Source organism: Aspergillus mulundensis (genome assembly GCF_003369625.1).
Source record: "Aspergillus mulundensis strain DSM 5745 chromosome Unknown scaffold_1, whole genome shotgun sequence".
Classification (NCBI taxonomy): Eukaryota; Fungi; Ascomycota; class Eurotiomycetes; order Eurotiales; family Aspergillaceae; genus Aspergillus; species Aspergillus mulundensis.
The window spans coordinates 1,134,075-1,150,047 of record NW_020797889.1 but is presented as its reverse complement, the minus strand read 5'-3'; the positions used below and the strand labels follow the sequence as shown (position 1 = coordinate 1,150,047).

Below are 15,973 nucleotides of genomic sequence, written 5' to 3'. Positions count from 1 at the left end.
TAAAGGTATTTTCTTTTTAAATTTCTATTTTTTAATATAATATCTCCTAAAAACGCGCTTTATAATTAAAATTAAAAGGGATTTAGGGGTGCTGGCCGCGAGCGCCCTCTAGCTTAACCTAAAAAATTTATGTATTATTTAGTATAAATATTAGGTAGTTAATTAGCTAATAATAATAGGCCTTCCCTTTTTAGGCTTAGTTAATATAGTTTGGTGTGTAATCCAGCGTTTTTTTATATTATATATTACATGTTTAAACACGCGAAACTTAGTTACAAGTTTAGTTAATAATTTCCTAACGGCTAGGCAACTTAAAATAACAGCGTGTAGTTTTTTTAAAAGCTTTGCATTAGGCCTTTAATTTTTACTTATTTTAGTTTTAAAAGACCTTATATTAGTGGAGTTGTGGTGGTTTAAAAAAAAGTTACAGTTTTAAAGTTCTACGCGGAGCGGGAAGTGTGCACAAACTTTTGACCCACGTTAAAGAATGAGTATATCGCTGGGCCGAATGGAAACGGGCTGGAGCTGATTTTTGAGCGTTGTTGATCAGACAGTACCTGAAGCTTACTACCTATCCTATTTTACGCATGATTACTATGGCGAGAAAGCTAGAGGCTTTCGGGGATATGTTGATAGTAGTACAATTTTGGAAATGGCTTGCTTCCATGTCGGCCATCTATCTCCCGGAAGCAAACCAGAGGCATCTCTTAGTCAGGCTGATATTCCACTTCAACATGGCCTTGTAGCTACCTTGTTCGAATTTTGCTGAGTTGCTCTTGCTCTTTGGGTTGACTTGCAGCATAATCGATTCATCTGAAACACTACACGACATGTTCGATAAAATACCAATTTTGTGATATGTTGGAATAGAAGGACTGGTCTACTGCCAATCCGGAATATGCTAATATGATACTGGGATTGATCAATGACTTTATATTCAACAGAGAGAAGAAAATTGGTACCGTATATATTTATTCTACCAGAGCTCCTTAAGGACAAAACGCCGGACAGCTTCATAAAAAGTGGTAAATGACATGCAATCACCTATTTCCCCTTCTACCTCCCCTCTTCGCGCGCTCCTGATGAGCCCTCAAAACAGCCCTAGTCTCGACCAAACTCCGCTTTCCTTTGGATTTCGCCTTGCCAAGCGTCATAAGGAAGTTCTTCTTGCGGGCCTTCTCCTTGTTAGTCGTACTCTTGCCCTGCTCCTCCTTCTTCTCCTTGCGCTTGGCAGTCACACTCTTGTGCTCAGAGCGGTCTGTCTTTCCTTCCCTCGCGTGCGCGATACGCTCCTCGCGCGTTTTCTTGCCAGCGGACAGCGCAGCAAGACCCTCGATCTCCGCGGCGGTCAGGGGATCTTCCTTGTGGCGGCTCTCGGAGGTCTGGCCGCGGCGTTTGGGGCCAGGCACGAGGGCGTTGACGGCGGCTTCCTGGCGGAGTTCCTGGAGCTTCGCGAGATCGGCGGGGGTGAGGATGCGGGTTGTTGCGATGCTGGGTTTATTGAGGTCCGGTTTGGTTTCCGTTGATGTAGCCTTGGATTCGGCGCCGTCGGCCTTCTCGTCGGTTTGTTTGGCTTTCTTGGAGGGGCGGGAGCCCTCGTCGTCGGAGTCGCTAAAGTCGATCTCCGCGTCGCTTTGCACGTCGATCCAACCGCCGGAGTCGTCGCTGTCTTCGTCGTCTTCGACGTTCCAGGCAGCCCAGTCGTTCTCGTCTTCGTCTTCGTTTTCCTCGTCGTCTTCATCGTCGGTGGCTAGACCCTTTTCGGCTCGCTTCCGCTTGCGTTCTTCTTCTTTCCATGCCTCGAGGAGCTCGATGCCCTCGATTCCACCGGCTTCTTGAGCAGCAAAACGCTTCTCCTTCTTCTCGCCGTGTTGCAGGCTGATGGACGCGTCTTTGCCGCGGTCACGCCGTTTGAGCATCTCTGGGTTGATGTCTCTGTAAAGACTTAGAAGACCTCGGGCTCCCATTACAACACCCTTGTCTTTGCTCTTGCGGTACATGACAAGATCTTGTAGAAGAGTCTCGTTCATAGCGAGCGGCTGCCTCGCACAAATCTCTCGAATGGCGTTGAGACCGGCTGTTGCTACTTCGGAGGCTGAGGCTTCAGAGACGAACTCGTTTGCGATTTTGAGGACCAGCGGCTCCAGGTCATCGGGGGGCACTAGGTCGTGTGATGCTTGGGCGAGGGATGCGAGGAAAGAGGTGACGGAAGGTTGACGAGGCGTGAGATACTTTTGAAAGTAGGAGTAGAGGTGCATGATATGAAGCTTGTGCAATCCGACGAGACGGGTCACGAGCTGTAAAACCATGAGCTTCTGTTCCAGGTTCAGTTTCGACCTGGAACTCTGGAGGTGCTTCGAGAAGAGAGACTCGGCGAAACCTTGCGGGTCGTGGAGGAGGTGCAGGGCGGAGAAATTCAGAGGATGAGGCTGGTTCTTCTTGCGCTCTCGTCGTTGGACAGTCGCCTTTGCCTTTTCAACGGCACGCGACTTCTTCTTCGTCTTCTTGTTGATTCCGACTTGGTGCTTGACTCGCCCGAGGTCAATCGCTTCTTCGTCACTGCTCTCCTCTTCCATCTCCTCACGCTCCTTATCTCCACCTAGGAAAAAGCGGACTCCGCCAACAATCACTTTCTCGTTTTCCGCTAAAGAAGCCTCCTTCATGACTTCAACCGCCTTTGCATCCGTCCAGATTTGTCTCTTCCAGAGCTCGCGCGTAAGCTTGATAGCCCATAAGCCCTTCGACGAGGTACGGTCCGATGTGACAAGGTTGAACAAAACAGTCTGCATAGTCCGGTTAAGCTTGTGGTTTGTGGTTTTCGCATTTGACGACCGGAGATCCATCAATATCTTTTGGAAAATCAATGCGCGCAGCGTCTTGCTCGGTGTCGAAATAAGAATCGGGAACAGAGTCTGAAGCAACCTAGTTCCACCCCACGTATTAGCATTGCGCCCTTGGCTTTCACAAATTGGACTTTTGTCAGGAAGTCTCACGTCGCAGAATCGAGCAGATCTTTCTTCCTTAACAGCACAAGACTTCCCACTATTTTCTCCCGCAGCTCGGGCTCGAGGACCTGGTGGTGCTGCGACAGCATGTCAATGAGCTGCTGACTGAAGTCCTTCGTTATGTCGGGGTAGCAGTCGGCCACATGAGCAATGAAGTCGATCAGTTCACGTAACGAGATGAGACCAGTATCCGTAGCGGACGAGGGCGCTGCCATGAAAATCTCCCGGTGACTCTCATACTGGTAGTGCTGGGCGCGGAAATCTTCGATATACGACCTGGAGAACAGAACGGTCAGGATTTGTTTAGATATAGTTTGTACGTTCGCGCGGCAACTCACTTCGGATCTCTGCGGATTTTATGTTGGAGATTGGGCCTGTTAATGAGCGATGGTGCCTGTTAGCGACAGATGAAATCTCTGGGGGTTGAGCGGTCTCATGAAGCCGGGGGAGTGACACTCACAAATCGGCCTCGACCTTTTCCAAGGCCCCTAACTTCCTCTTGACCATGATTAGAAATTATCAGGAGATAGTTCCTGAAGTAGTAAGGAGGGTGGTGGAGGATAGGTGCGTTGGAAGATTGGAGTGTTTTGCGCTAAGATGAAACTTTTTTTCAGTCGGTCCGTATCGATAAGGCTGGTCTGGGGTCTGGACAATTGCTATCAGATTCAGTGTTTGGTCATGGCGACAGACAAAATCTATGGAATTGAACATTTGAAGATAGTTTAGACTACTGTTTAGGCCTATCCTCAATACTTTTACTCGAGTGCTGGAAGTTACCGAAACCAATTACTTGACTAGACAGAACAGGGAATAAAATTTTCGTTTAATGGAGGTTGTTCATGATCGCATCCATACTACTGGAGAAGAAAGCCGTCCGATTCTCTCATATTTTTGGATCTCACTCCCTTTCGTGACTGTGCAGGTATATACAGCCGTGCATGTTGCAAATCGACTGAATCCCAGGAACTCCCCGTCCACTCCAGTAAGCATGAAACAGGACCATAAACGGAGAATACGCCCAACAAAACCGTTTTACCGGTTGCTCTTAGCCACACGCTCAAGCTCGTCCTTCTTCTTGATGGCGTAGGAGTTGGAGCTGCCCTTGGCGGCGTTGATAAGCTCCTCAGCAAGGCACTCAGCAATGCTCTTGATGTTGCGGAAAGAGGCCTCGCGGGCACCGATGGTCAGGAGAGCGATGGACTGGTTGACACGGCGGAGAGGGGAGACATCGACGGCCTGGCGACGGACGGTACCAGCGGAACCGATACGGGTGCTGTCTTCGCGGGGACCGCAGTTGACAATGGCATCAACGGCGACCTGGAGGGGGTTCTGGTCGGTCATGATGTGGATCTGATAATCAAGTCAGTCTGATCCAATTTCCTAACCCTCGGCTGGTTTCCGGGGTGCGGGTGAACGTACGATCTCGAAAGCGTGGGCGACAATGCGGACGGCCATGAGCTTCTTTCCGTTGTTGCGGCCGTTCATCATGATGGAGTTGGTGAGACGCTCGATGATGGGGCACTGAGACTTGCGGAAACGCTTGGCAGCGTAGCGGCCAGCGGTGTGAGGAAGGTAGACGGGAGAACGGATCTGGATGTAGTCGCTATAGGCATTGCAAGTCAGCGCGAGTTCACCCTCGACTTTGCGATGTCCTCCTCCTATGGCGTCGTTCCCTCGCCGAGTCGCGCTTCAGTTGCCCGTTCGCATCCCTTTTGTTCCTCCCACAACTGAACGCAATCCGACCGCAATCCGCCATTGAAAATTGTCCATCGCAGCAAACGCACACAAGGGGACACCTACGTCAAGGAGATGTCCCTGATCTCAACATCCTCGTAGCTCCACTTGTTGAAGAGCTTCACCGTTCCCATCTCGGCGAGAGCATCCTTGGGCAGGGAGCTGTAGACCCCGGCGGGGATATCGACCTCGACTTCACCGTGTTCAGACATGTTGGCTCCGTATGCACCTGTTGTCGAGGGACGGATTCGTGAGGTGTGTCGGACGGTGTCGTTGGTTGGCGATCGGTCGGCTGAAATGTTTCTTCGAAAGGGAAAATGGAGGTGCGCTTCGCTTAGCACTGTGGGTGGGTTAGGGCAGGCCGTGGAGCGAATCAGACTGCCTTAGTCATGTGACTTTGTAGCCAGATTCATGGGCAGGGTTAGTCCTGTTACAGTTAGAAGCTTGGAAGAACATCATCTTCGGACTTCCAGACCCTAGGCTGCTCGATAACGAATCATCCCCTATGGAGTACAGAGTAGGATGATTGATACTCTGTTTTGAAGAATCTTGTTCTATTACCTCGCTTCTTTTTTCCTTTTTTTTTGATATCTAAACTCTTCAATGGGTCGACATTAGGCGCTCCAAACAACAGCTCATGATCTCCAAACACGTTTCTTCACCTTCATCTTCTGCCGCTTCCCCGGCTTATCAGGATCTCAGTTGATTGGAAATGGAGGGGCAAGCAAGGCGCTCCCGGACTCTTGGCTCTTATGCAGCAACTGCTCCGTATGCTCTTCGTCTCCGACTTAGTTACCCTTGTGAATCTGTGATGCCCCCTTTGCAGTCTCAACCTTCAAATATCAAATCAATACAGCCAATATTCTGGTTGGGATTGGCCTACAGAGACGGCCCCTGAAACCATCTTTCAGAGAGTGGCCGTACACGGACTTCCTCCGAAATCCGGACCTCTAGTAAAGGGTTCACATGGCATCAGGGGCAGATGAGCAGCAAGTTGTGCTTGGTCAAAAACGCTCCGATTCGAGAGCGAGTGATGGATCGGTGCGAGATGCATGACCACTGACCAGTCAGTTCATGAAGCGGTTCTCCATTGATCTACGGTACTCTACTCCGTATCACCGCTTGTGGACAAGAGTGACGCCGTATTGAGTACGCGTCCTTAGAACTCCGTACTCAGTAGTTGCTCATGATTCATGAAGCGCCGGGTCCGCTGCTTTGTCTCTGTTGCTCTTGACGTAGGGATTACTGAGCCTCCCCGGTGATGATTGTGGAACGCCAAGGGAACCTCGTACTTTCGGCTGGAAACCATGCCACCCTTGACAAGAACAGGGATTAGCTGTATCAACAATACCAACAAGCCGAGTCAGTCACCACAAACGGTTCGACCGGGGAAGAGTGTATTATTGGCTCTTGGCTCGACGCTAGAACTATACCAAAAATCATAAGATTGTGCCTAGAGTGCTAGGGATATCAGTGTACTATATAGCCATGCACGCTACCAAAATCTGAGCCAGTTTATACAGTTATACCCCTTGGTTGGCATTTCTTTGCTGTGCACAATGATGCTTTTGAGTGTGCAACTCCATTCCACACATAAGTGATTTTTGGTAAGTTGAATATACTCTATACTCTGCGGTGCCGCCACTTGCGCCACAATCAGGCAGGTACATACCGCTAGGTATGCAAACAATGCAAACGCCGGACTCCGCGGCGGGTCTTCAAAAAATTGTCCGCAATGCATGCTAGAATCAAGACCGAGATCTAATCTGATCCCACTTGTTCGCTCTACGCGTGGAGAAGGCTGTCCTCATTGTCAACATTCAATCATGGACGGCACAACCCAAAACACTGATGCTGAAATTCCCAAGCATACCCTGCCGAATGACACCGATCAACCCGGAGAACCGCCGATGAAGAAGGCTAGATTGGAAGAGCCCATCTCGGAGCAGCAAAATGGAGAAGCTCCCAAGGTCCAGAGGCAAAAAGGAGTAGCGCCGATCAAGACAGAGTATGCGCTCCGAAAGTAGACCTTGCGCTTGTACTTTGGCTAATCTATTTTCTAGGTTTCTCATTCCCAAGCCCCAGCAGACTCAATCAGCAGAAACCAACGCAGACGACGCCGCCGAAGCGGCCGCTTATCAGGACCGCGATGACGAGAAGAAAGGAAAGAAGAAGAAGAACACTGGGCAAAATAAGAACCGCACTTTCGGGACGTCAAAAGATTTGAAGGGGCTTTGCGCTACGAGGGTTTTTGCTCCGGAATTTTCACCTGCTGAATGCCAGTTTAGTGACAATTGTCGGTTTGAACATGACTTGCGAGCATACTTGAAAGAACACAAGCGCGAGGATCTCACAACTTTGAATGGCGTTTGTCCCGTGTGGGACGCTCGTGGGAAGTGTGATGCTGGCTGGAAGTGTCGATTCTCTGGCTCTCATGCGATCGAACGGGAAACCGAAGACGGCAGGAAGGAATTAGTGCTGATCGAGGACGAGGAGCGCAAGAAGAAAGCCCAGCCGCTTGTTCCCTTTGCAGCGGAAGACGGCACCGTGAATACGACTACACCCGCAGAGAAGATAGCGCTTGCGAAAAGACAGAGACCGACACCACGAGCTGACGAGTATGGCAATTGGTTGGATTTGACATCCAAGGAGCTGGAAGCGCTCTACCATAAACGGAAACCGAGCAAAGATGACCAAGCAGATACTGCCGAAGACAAGGAGAAAGAAGAGAAAGAGGGGAAAGAAGAAAACCGGGCGACATATACAGAGGCCCCCTTTATGCCCTCTGAGAAGAGGCGACTGTACTTCGGGCCCGAGACACCTGCCCTAGCGCCTCTGACTACGCAGGGAAATCTACCCTTCAGGAGACTTTGTGTGGAACTTGGTGCCCAACTCACCTACTCCGAGATGGCCCTCAGTATGCCATTAATTCAGGGCCACAAGCCAGAGTGGGCTTTGATGCGGGCACACGAAACCGAGGCGATGCCGCCAACCGTCTCTTCGCGCGCCAGCGTAGTACAAGGCTATGACAATTCCAAGGATATGAGGTTTGGCGCCCAGATAGCAGGAAACAAGTACAGATGGGTCATGAAAGCCACCGAGGTTCTCTCCAGTCTTACTCCTAACCTTCGCGTTATTGACCTGAATTGTGGTTGTCCTATCGATCTCCTATACCGGGAGGGCTCCGGGTCGGCGCTGCTTGACGCGCCATCCAAACTAGAGAAGATGCTCCGAGGAATGAACGCTGTCTCGCAAGAGATCCCTATTACAGTCAAAATTCGCACGGGAACAAGGGACAACGCTCCTAATGCCCAAAAGCTGGTCGAACGTCTCGTTCTTGGAGGCCACGAGGCCAGCCTGCTCAACTGTGGTCCTACTGGTGTAGCAGCAGTCACACTCCACGGACGCAGCCGGCAACAGCGGTACACAAAAGAGGCCAACTGGGAATATATCTCGGAAACCGCGGCGCTCATCAAGCGCCTCAATGAGAAGTCAGATCAAATTACGGACACCATCCGAGAGCCTGAAGAGCGGATGCGGCCAAATGGCGGAAAAACCTGGTTCTTAGGAAATGGCGATTGCTACTCTCATGCTGACTACGAAGACCATATCAGGAATGCCGGAGTCGACAGCGTCATGGTCGGTCGAGGAGCCCTAATCAAGCCATGGCTCTTTGAAGAGATCCAAGCAGGCCAGTACCTCGACAAGTCGCCTACTGAACGGTTAGCGTACATCGAGAAATTTGCCAGGTATGGCATGGAGACATGGGGATCAGACGAATACGGTATCGGCATTACTCGGCGCTTCCTGCTTGAATGGCTGAGCTTTGCATGCCGCTACGTGCCCATCGGTCTGCTCGAGTATCTTCCGCCAAGGTTGAACGATAGACCTCCGTACTGGCGAGGTAGGAATGATCTGGAGACACTGATGGGTAGTCATAACCATAAGGATTGGGTCAAGCTCAGGTAAGTTATCTCGCTAGCCTATTGATTTTACCGGATACTGATCCGTCCACCTTTAGTGAGATGTTCCTTGGCCCAGCTCACAGGGACTTCAAATTCGAGCCTAAGCACAAGTCCAATGCCTACGATACAGAAGGTTAGATTATACGATAGGTTTTAGATAGGAATCACGGCATTCATATCGGTGTCTATGAGCACTAGTACTTAGGACACCTAGCCTGGAAGTAGTCATAAATAGCCCCTGGTAAAAAGCCGACTCCGATCTGTTTAGTAACGAGCTTTACGGAGTAGATTCAGGCGTGTCACGTGCTTCCTGTACGACCCGACATGAAACTGTCATGTGACTCGGTCCAGGCAGCTTCGGTTTCCCAAAGGTAATGACATCAGTCTTTTCAAAAAGACCACCTACCTCATCTCTCCAGCTGACCAGGTTTCTTCATATATCACTGCTTCTCTCTCCAGCTGTTCGCCAAGCGAATTCGCTTTTCTAACTTTTCAAGCCCCAAGGTCGACAATCGCCGGTTAAGCTTTTGTTTACTTTCTCTGAACACCCCCTCATCTTTTCTGCCTAAGCTCTCAACAACAACAACCCAAGACAACAGACCGACCTCAGCAAGTCATCTACGCTACCAAGTCAGCAAAATGACGCTCTACTACAGCCTTGTATGTCTTCTCTCATCGTGGCACTGGCTTTTCTTCCGCCCAGCACGCCAATTGAGTTTCGTTGCAGCCTGAAGCATCTCACCCCTCAGGTTGTGTCATGGAGCCTCGTGAGAACTAACGCACGTCGGCTGTAGGTCTTTTGCCTTCTCGTACTTGAGATGGGAGTGTTCATGGGCTTGATTGTGCCCCTCCCCTTCACCATCAAGCGAAAGCTCTTCGCGTTCATTTCCGAAAGTCCAATCATAGCAAAACTACAATATGGTTTGAGGGTACGATTCTCAATACATGCTACATTACCTGCTACTAATACTTTCTTAGATAACGTTCATATTTATCCTCATCCTGTTCATCGACAGCGTCAACCGGGTGTACCGGGTTCAACTGGAGGTGTCCGCCTTTTCTAAGGAGGGCGGTAACGTAGGGTACGTACTCAACCACCGGGTGAATGCTCTCTGTCACTGAATTCACTAATTGATCCGTCAGCAGAGGGGCCGCACTCGGTACCGACCGTGCGGAGGTTCAAGCCCGCAAGTTCTACTCGCAGCGCAACATGTACCTCTGCGGATTCACGCTCTTCCTGTCTCTTATCCTCAACCGCACCTACACCATGATCCTCGAAACCCTGCGCCTCGAAGACCGTGTCAAGCTCCTCGAGGGCAACAAGCAGGCCGGTGGCAAGGACTCGGCTCGTCTTGCGCAGGCTGGTGACATGGGCGAGATCGGTCGTCTTAAGAAGGAGCTTGAACAAAAGGAGCGTGATATCGAGACTCTGAAGAAGCAGGCCGAGGGTCTGACTCGGGAGTACCACAACCTGGGTGACCAGGTTTCGGGTAACAAGGGCGACAACTCCGGTGAGAAGAAGGATCTATAAGTCTTCCCAGTGATCCGGAATTGAGTGCAAAACTCAGTTGACGTGAGTTGGCGACATCTTGTTGCTGCTGCGCCAGCATTTGAGTCCTCTTTTTCCCTCTCCGAAGGTGCCATATTGCACCAGCCGGCCCCCAACCTTCATGGTGATTCCGAATATATGCTATGAAGCTGTACAGCTGAACCTATGCCGTTGTGAAAGCCGAAAATTTGTTTTCTTATTGTCGATTATTGTGTTTAGTGCGAGGGGGTTGTGAGACAGTAGCAAGGAAGCGCAATTCGCTGTTTATTAGCTTGGAGCGTTCAACATCTGAATCAGCACGAACACATAACACTCGTATGTCGTTTCTTCTCAGTTTAAGCTTGCAATTGGAGTGGTAGAGCTTAATTTAACTATTCGTGTGCTAAACCTTAGCGTAAATAAAACCAGACTATAGGTCGGGTATCGGCGCATTTAGCTGCGAGGCGCTTCTAAATATATTTCTTCTAGCTCTCGGCTTTCAGGTACGACTCCGTAGGTAACCTATTACATGATAGTGATGTTGTCACAATTAGGGCAGACAAGGGATAATGAGCGATTAAATAAGCGGAGAGACCCTACTCCTAGGCAGTAAACGATCAAAAGTCACCATCTCGTCAGCATTATTGATAGCTGCCTGTACCGTATGAGTGGGCCGGGGGAATGCCGTTTAAAACTTGGCCTGGCTTTTGTCATCTATTCCAATTGTACGAAACTACGCCCGAAATTGGGTAGTCATACGATGCCTCTTGTACGAAGTACCTTTTTAAGCACTATCTATAGAGTGAACCTACCCATAATCACAGCACACGAACCCCTATCCCCGGTCCCCAACCAGGTCTACGACTTGTCATCCTCCACCTCGTAGCGTCAATTTCTCCGATAGTCAAATTGGCGTGAACGCAGCGAAAAGAGCCACTCTATATCCAACCGCGTGTCCTTGAAACTACCGTCTCGCAAGTCTAGGCCATCATCCGAACAGAGATCTAGTTCTACCCCGGCACTTCCCATCGGCCCGCTCCCAGAGACGAAACCTGATTCCAGGACATAGTATCATCTAGGGCACTCCATAGCCCACACACTATTGCCAGCCGGTGCGTGAACCGTTTGGCGCGGCCTCGGAAACCGGCTCTCCTTTCCCGTGTGCGCAAGCGAGATGCGACGCTTTCAGGCCCCGAGGAGCTCGGTGCGGGTCGCGGTTATTCGTACTCCATATTCGAGGATATTCAAGGATATACGACTCCGGCATGACGCGTCGACGATACTCGGTTGCCCCGGGGCATTGAATGCGTTGATGGTGTCGACGGGGCGGAGGGCGTTGGTGGAGACAGCGGAATGCGGAGCGGAGGCGGAGTAGTACCCTGGTCAGGTGCCGGCCGGAGGGGTGGAATAATACATAGTGATAAAGTCGCGGTCTTGATAATGCATGTTGGGAAAGCGACGGGGCTGAGTATCTAGATTAGTCTATATCTGAGAAGAGCATTAGGAGGTGACTGCGCTGGTTGCGCGAGGAAGTGGTTTCAAAGTTGGTGCGAAATGGGTATTAGGTCGCGGTGGCTCTTGCGGGCGGAAAGATGCGGCGAGTGGTGGTGCGGGGGGATGCTCTACCCGTAGGTAGAGCAACGATATCTTCCGATGGCGTACTGGATGGTTGTTCATTGCACAATAGCACCGAGGATAAACTTGAATATGGTGTGATGTGTATGAAAACTTGAACATGTGGTTCGCGGAGAGCGGGCGTTTGCGGGGCGGGGTGAGGGGAATAGGGGATTGGCATTGCCGCCGATTTACGGAGAAGATCGTGCGGGGTTGGGCTCGTTACGAGGCACTCTGTCGAAAAGATGAGGGGACTTGAGAAGGTAGCCTGACTGTGCACGAGGGAAGCGGTCTAAAGTCTCGCGATCAGACTTAATCCTTGCGTCAGTGTCCAGCGAGGTGTCTACGCGCCAAGGCAGATCAAGGAGGCTTGGTTGCTCGGGTAATTTGGTGACTCTCAGACCGTAGTCAACCTGACAAATCACCGATCTACAGTCAAGCCAACATTATCTCACAGAATATGCTAATGAGGGTTGATAGCTGTCTGACGTGGGAGCACCACATGCCCACGCATTCTCCAGCGGATTGCGAAATCCGTGGGCCGTAAGATAAGGTAAAGGCCGGTATGTAAGGACCTTGCAAGCCAAGCGAGCCAAGGTCGATCCTGTAGCTGTAGTATACAGAAAATGGCAAAAAAGCAACAAAGCGTCATATGACCCTCCCTGTCCCGCTCAAGCAGCTTACTGGATGGCAACGCCGAACGGCTATCCGCGGATTGAGACTGATTGTGCTTCGTACGCCATATGGTAAGAGCTAAGAAAGGGGGCTTAGTGGGCATGCTGCGTTTTTTTGCCTCGACAGGTTTGCAATCGGCGCATTATTGCTTTTTCGAAGGTTGAGCTGGCCGGAGTTGGTCCAGCACTGTGTGTGAATAGGGGACTGTGATTGGTGCGCACCGTGGCTATCGGTGTATCATCTAGGCAAAGTCGGTGCAGATTAAGTTGGCTGCAGGCAGATAAGCTAAAATGAGATGAGATTATGGGTCCTTCATGAGTCAGTCTTTTTCGACAGGGTAATTCGACTGTTCGACAGGGCTTTCTAAAGCGGAATCCCGATTGGGATTGGTCCGGATATACCGTTTTTCTGGCTAAGTCGGCCACGTCTTAACTCCTCATGTAATTAGTGGCTGTAAATAGCCTCACGCCAGCGCCGGATCGGGAAGTTATTATTATTAGTAGCAATAGCAAGAACAAAGAACCGGAGCCAGTACAAGCGGAGCAAGAAAAAATTCGCGGAGGTTAAGGTAGTAATAGCCATGGCCAGGGCCGTGGCCGGGGCCGCGGGGAAGGTATTATTCTAGTGGGAGTTCCGGAGTTAATGCTAGGTGTAATTAAATTCTAAATAAAGGCCTTTTATTGGGCAGTATAAGTGCTAGTTAAATAGTTAGAACTTACGCATGTTTAGCCTGCAGTTTAAACACTAAATTTTATATACCCACCACGGAAGCCAAGTTTCGAATTCTTGGCTCATGGCCAAGTGCCGCCAAGCCAATAGTCTAAATGTAACGTGGCTGAATTTCAGACATACCTACACCTTCTTATGTCGTTTTTTAAAGTAAGATACGCTTAATTTACAGCTAGCACACGCTAAGTGGAGGGCCAAGAATTCGAAACTTGGCTTCCGTGGTGGGTAAGAAGTCGGAATTTAAAGCGCTGCGCCCGCGCGGAGTATTCTGCTATCAAGCTAAACCTAATTAAGAAGCGGCGACGGGTTAATTATGTCAGCACCCGTTCCTAATCGGGGTTCCGCTTTAGAAAGCCCTGTCGAATAGTTGAATTACCCTGTCGAAAAAGACTAACTCTCCTTCATGGGAATGCCTGCCCCGCTTGACCTTGCCACATCCCTTGCCTCCGGGGAAGGTCGACCGGACTCATTATTTCTGGGGTGTCTAACTCTCCACAGATCTAGGCACTATGCTTGCGTGTTCTAGAATTCATTATTCAGAACAATGTCACAGTGTCACCGGATCTAAGATTACGTTCAACGCTGGTTGCGCACTGTACATCGGTACATTTTCTTGTTTATCCTACGAAAAGAGTACTCAGGGGGCAAAGTCTAGGCTATCATTGCTTGGCTGTGGAACAAAAGGCTGCAATTATCAGATCATCCATTGCACACAGCTTGGCAAGTATCATCTTGCCTCTTGGCAGATATCCTCCAGCGCCCCTCGCTTCTTCTTCTGTGGCCCCTTGAATCCCCGGGGCGAACAGGCTGTAGTGGTATCATAGTCGTCGCGGACAAATGTTATAGTAATGGTCCAACAAGAATAGAAAACAAGACTTCACAATGAAAACATTTCCACCAAAGACTTCAGAGATGACGATATCGTGTCCAGCGCGATCCGAGACTCCACGGTGGAGAGCATCGCTACGCTTCAATATCAGACGCTGGGGCTGGCGGCCCTGGGGTGGTCGTAGCCCAGGAAGAGGAATCCCGCGGGGAGGCGGGCTGCAGCGCCCCGGCTGAGTTGGGCGCTGCTGGTGGTGGACGAAGAGCTGCCGGAGCGCTCACGGACTGAAGTGGCATTGGTTTCGGTCTGCTCGTTGGTAGCAGCAAGAGGAGGAGACTGGATAGGAGCCAGAACGAGGAACTTGGAGGTGGGAGTGTAGGTGTACATTGTATTCGGTTATTTGCGGTTTAATTTGGAAGTAAAGTATTGTTGGTCTGAGAAGAAGACTTGGATGTTCAGGACGGCAGAAGACGGTTTTTCTTGAGAATTTATTTGAGAGAGTTGATGGAGAAGGATTCCAGCCGGTCGGAGTGGCCCTCTTTATAGAAATGAGGGAGACAGCCAAGAGTCTTCAGGTTCATGAGGGGTCACCGAGAGTCGTTGATCAGCAGCATGGAATCCATTGCCCTCGGTCAAGCATTGCTCTGCTTATCCCACGCCCCAGGGTGGATCGATGGTCAAACATGCTGTATTCCGTATTTCACATGTCTAGACCGGTATTATTCGAACCGGAGGGCTGGCAAACGTCATTCTCCGCACCCCCTGTTCCAATCCCAGGCTTGGCTTGGGAGATCCGCTTTCCACCGCAAAGGAAGAACCCCACCATACCGGGATGGTCATGGTGCTGACGCTGTACAGTGTATCAGTTGATGCAGACCTGGTGTTGTTCTGGTGCTGCTATTGGATGCCGGCGCCGGTGAGTTATGTTTGTTCTGCGAGCTCTCATCAGCCCAAGTGCCTGGGCCGTCGCGCTCCCGAAACCCTGCCTCGGATGATCAGCAACCAGGAGGTGCAGCCAAGAAACTTGCCTTGACTATCGATCTGAATTGAGCGTTCGAGCGTGGGCTGGAGAGAGCTTGGTGTAACCCCTGGGCGTTCTGGACTCCTTTCTTCGCATTCTTCTGTCCGCCGTGCGGCCACATGACCCCGGCCTATTCTTTGGTCGTCGCTTGGCTGCAGGCTACCTCGCATCGTGGCCAACCGCCAACCTCATTGTTTTCACGATCATAGTTGCAATGCAGTAGGTTGAACCGGGCTGGCTCGGTGGTTATGTAAGTAGGTCGTAGATAAGCGATCGTTCAATGTAAAGTTGGGTCCGCGCCGTTGAGGCTATCTTTCACCCTCGCTCGACCAGCAAGAGGGATCAGATGGTAGCTCAACCTGGCGATTCTAGAATGACACAACACTTTCTCCCCTCGGAACATGTCCTTTCAGGCATTTATTTCTGAAAGACAAACAATTGGCACAATAGCAGGCTCATGGCGAGAGAATAACTGCTGGGGAACGTGAGAAGGGAAGAACGAACTTAACCTTGGAAGCAAGCCCCCCATGTCACGTGCCTTGAGGCTCCTGCGGCCCCAACGCGGAATCGACAAGGCGTTCTCGACAGCTCCAGGCTGCATCCTCAAAGATTCAACGAACGCCTATGGATTCTGCTCGCCGATGGCTTTGATCCAACGGCGGCTACGCGACTTCTGTGCCTCTGGAGATCAACCTGTCAGTGACTCAGTTGTCGCTGTTTTAGCGCCTCGGCCCTTCGCGCCGTATCGCCCGGCTGCTGCACTGCACTGTCCGCTGTCGGTGGCGCGGATGGCACAGAGTGAGCCTTAGGCTCAGGGTATCGTCGGTACCTTGTAGGGTTGTACAATTTACCGTAAAGAATAATTCCTTACCCAAA

General features: G+C 50.6%; 5 protein-coding genes across 5 annotated transcripts; 2 read left to right on the top strand and 3 right to left on the bottom strand.

Moving 5' to 3' along the window:
- Positions 1-1,040: 1,040 nt before the first annotated feature.
- Positions 1,041-3,512, bottom strand: DSM5745_01891 (SDA1 family protein; the record flags this gene model as incomplete). The annotated part of the gene is made up of 4 exons (XM_026743907.1): positions 1,041-2,922; positions 2,994-3,281; positions 3,344-3,379; positions 3,466-3,512. 4 exons carry the CDS (start codon positions 3,510-3,512, stop codon positions 1,041-1,043), a joined length of 2,253 nt encoding a protein of 750 aa, XP_026607070.1.
- Positions 3,513-4,037: 525 nt separating this feature from the next.
- On the bottom strand, positions 4,038-4,951 carry DSM5745_01890 (40S ribosomal protein uS7; the record flags this gene model as incomplete). Its single annotated transcript, XM_026743906.1, has 3 exons — positions 4,038-4,355; positions 4,425-4,608; positions 4,806-4,951. 3 exons carry the CDS (start codon positions 4,949-4,951, stop codon positions 4,038-4,040), a joined length of 648 nt encoding a protein of 215 aa, XP_026607069.1.
- A 1,614-nt stretch (positions 4,952-6,565) lies between these two features.
- Positions 6,566-8,842, top strand: dus3 (tRNA dihydrouridine synthase DUS3; the record flags this gene model as incomplete). Its single annotated transcript, XM_026743905.1, has 3 exons — positions 6,566-6,747; positions 6,803-8,704; positions 8,761-8,842. The coding sequence occupies 3 exons, from the start codon at positions 6,566-6,568 to the stop codon at positions 8,840-8,842; spliced, it is 2,166 nt and encodes a 721-aa protein (XP_026607068.1).
- Positions 8,843-9,343: 501 nt separating this feature from the next.
- Positions 9,344-10,235, top strand: DSM5745_01888 (putative BAP31 domain protein; the record flags this gene model as incomplete). The annotated part of the gene is made up of 4 exons (XM_026743904.1): positions 9,344-9,364; positions 9,499-9,633; positions 9,683-9,786; positions 9,851-10,235. The coding sequence occupies 4 exons, from the start codon at positions 9,344-9,346 to the stop codon at positions 10,233-10,235; spliced, it is 645 nt and encodes a 214-aa protein (XP_026607067.1).
- A 3,991-nt stretch (positions 10,236-14,226) lies between these two features.
- On the bottom strand, positions 14,227-14,463 carry DSM5745_01887 (uncharacterized protein; the record flags this gene model as incomplete). The annotated part of the gene is made up of 2 exons (XM_026743903.1): positions 14,227-14,294; positions 14,358-14,463. 2 exons carry the CDS (start codon positions 14,461-14,463, stop codon positions 14,227-14,229), a joined length of 174 nt encoding a protein of 57 aa, XP_026607066.1.
- Positions 14,464-15,973: the final 1,510 nt, after the last annotated feature.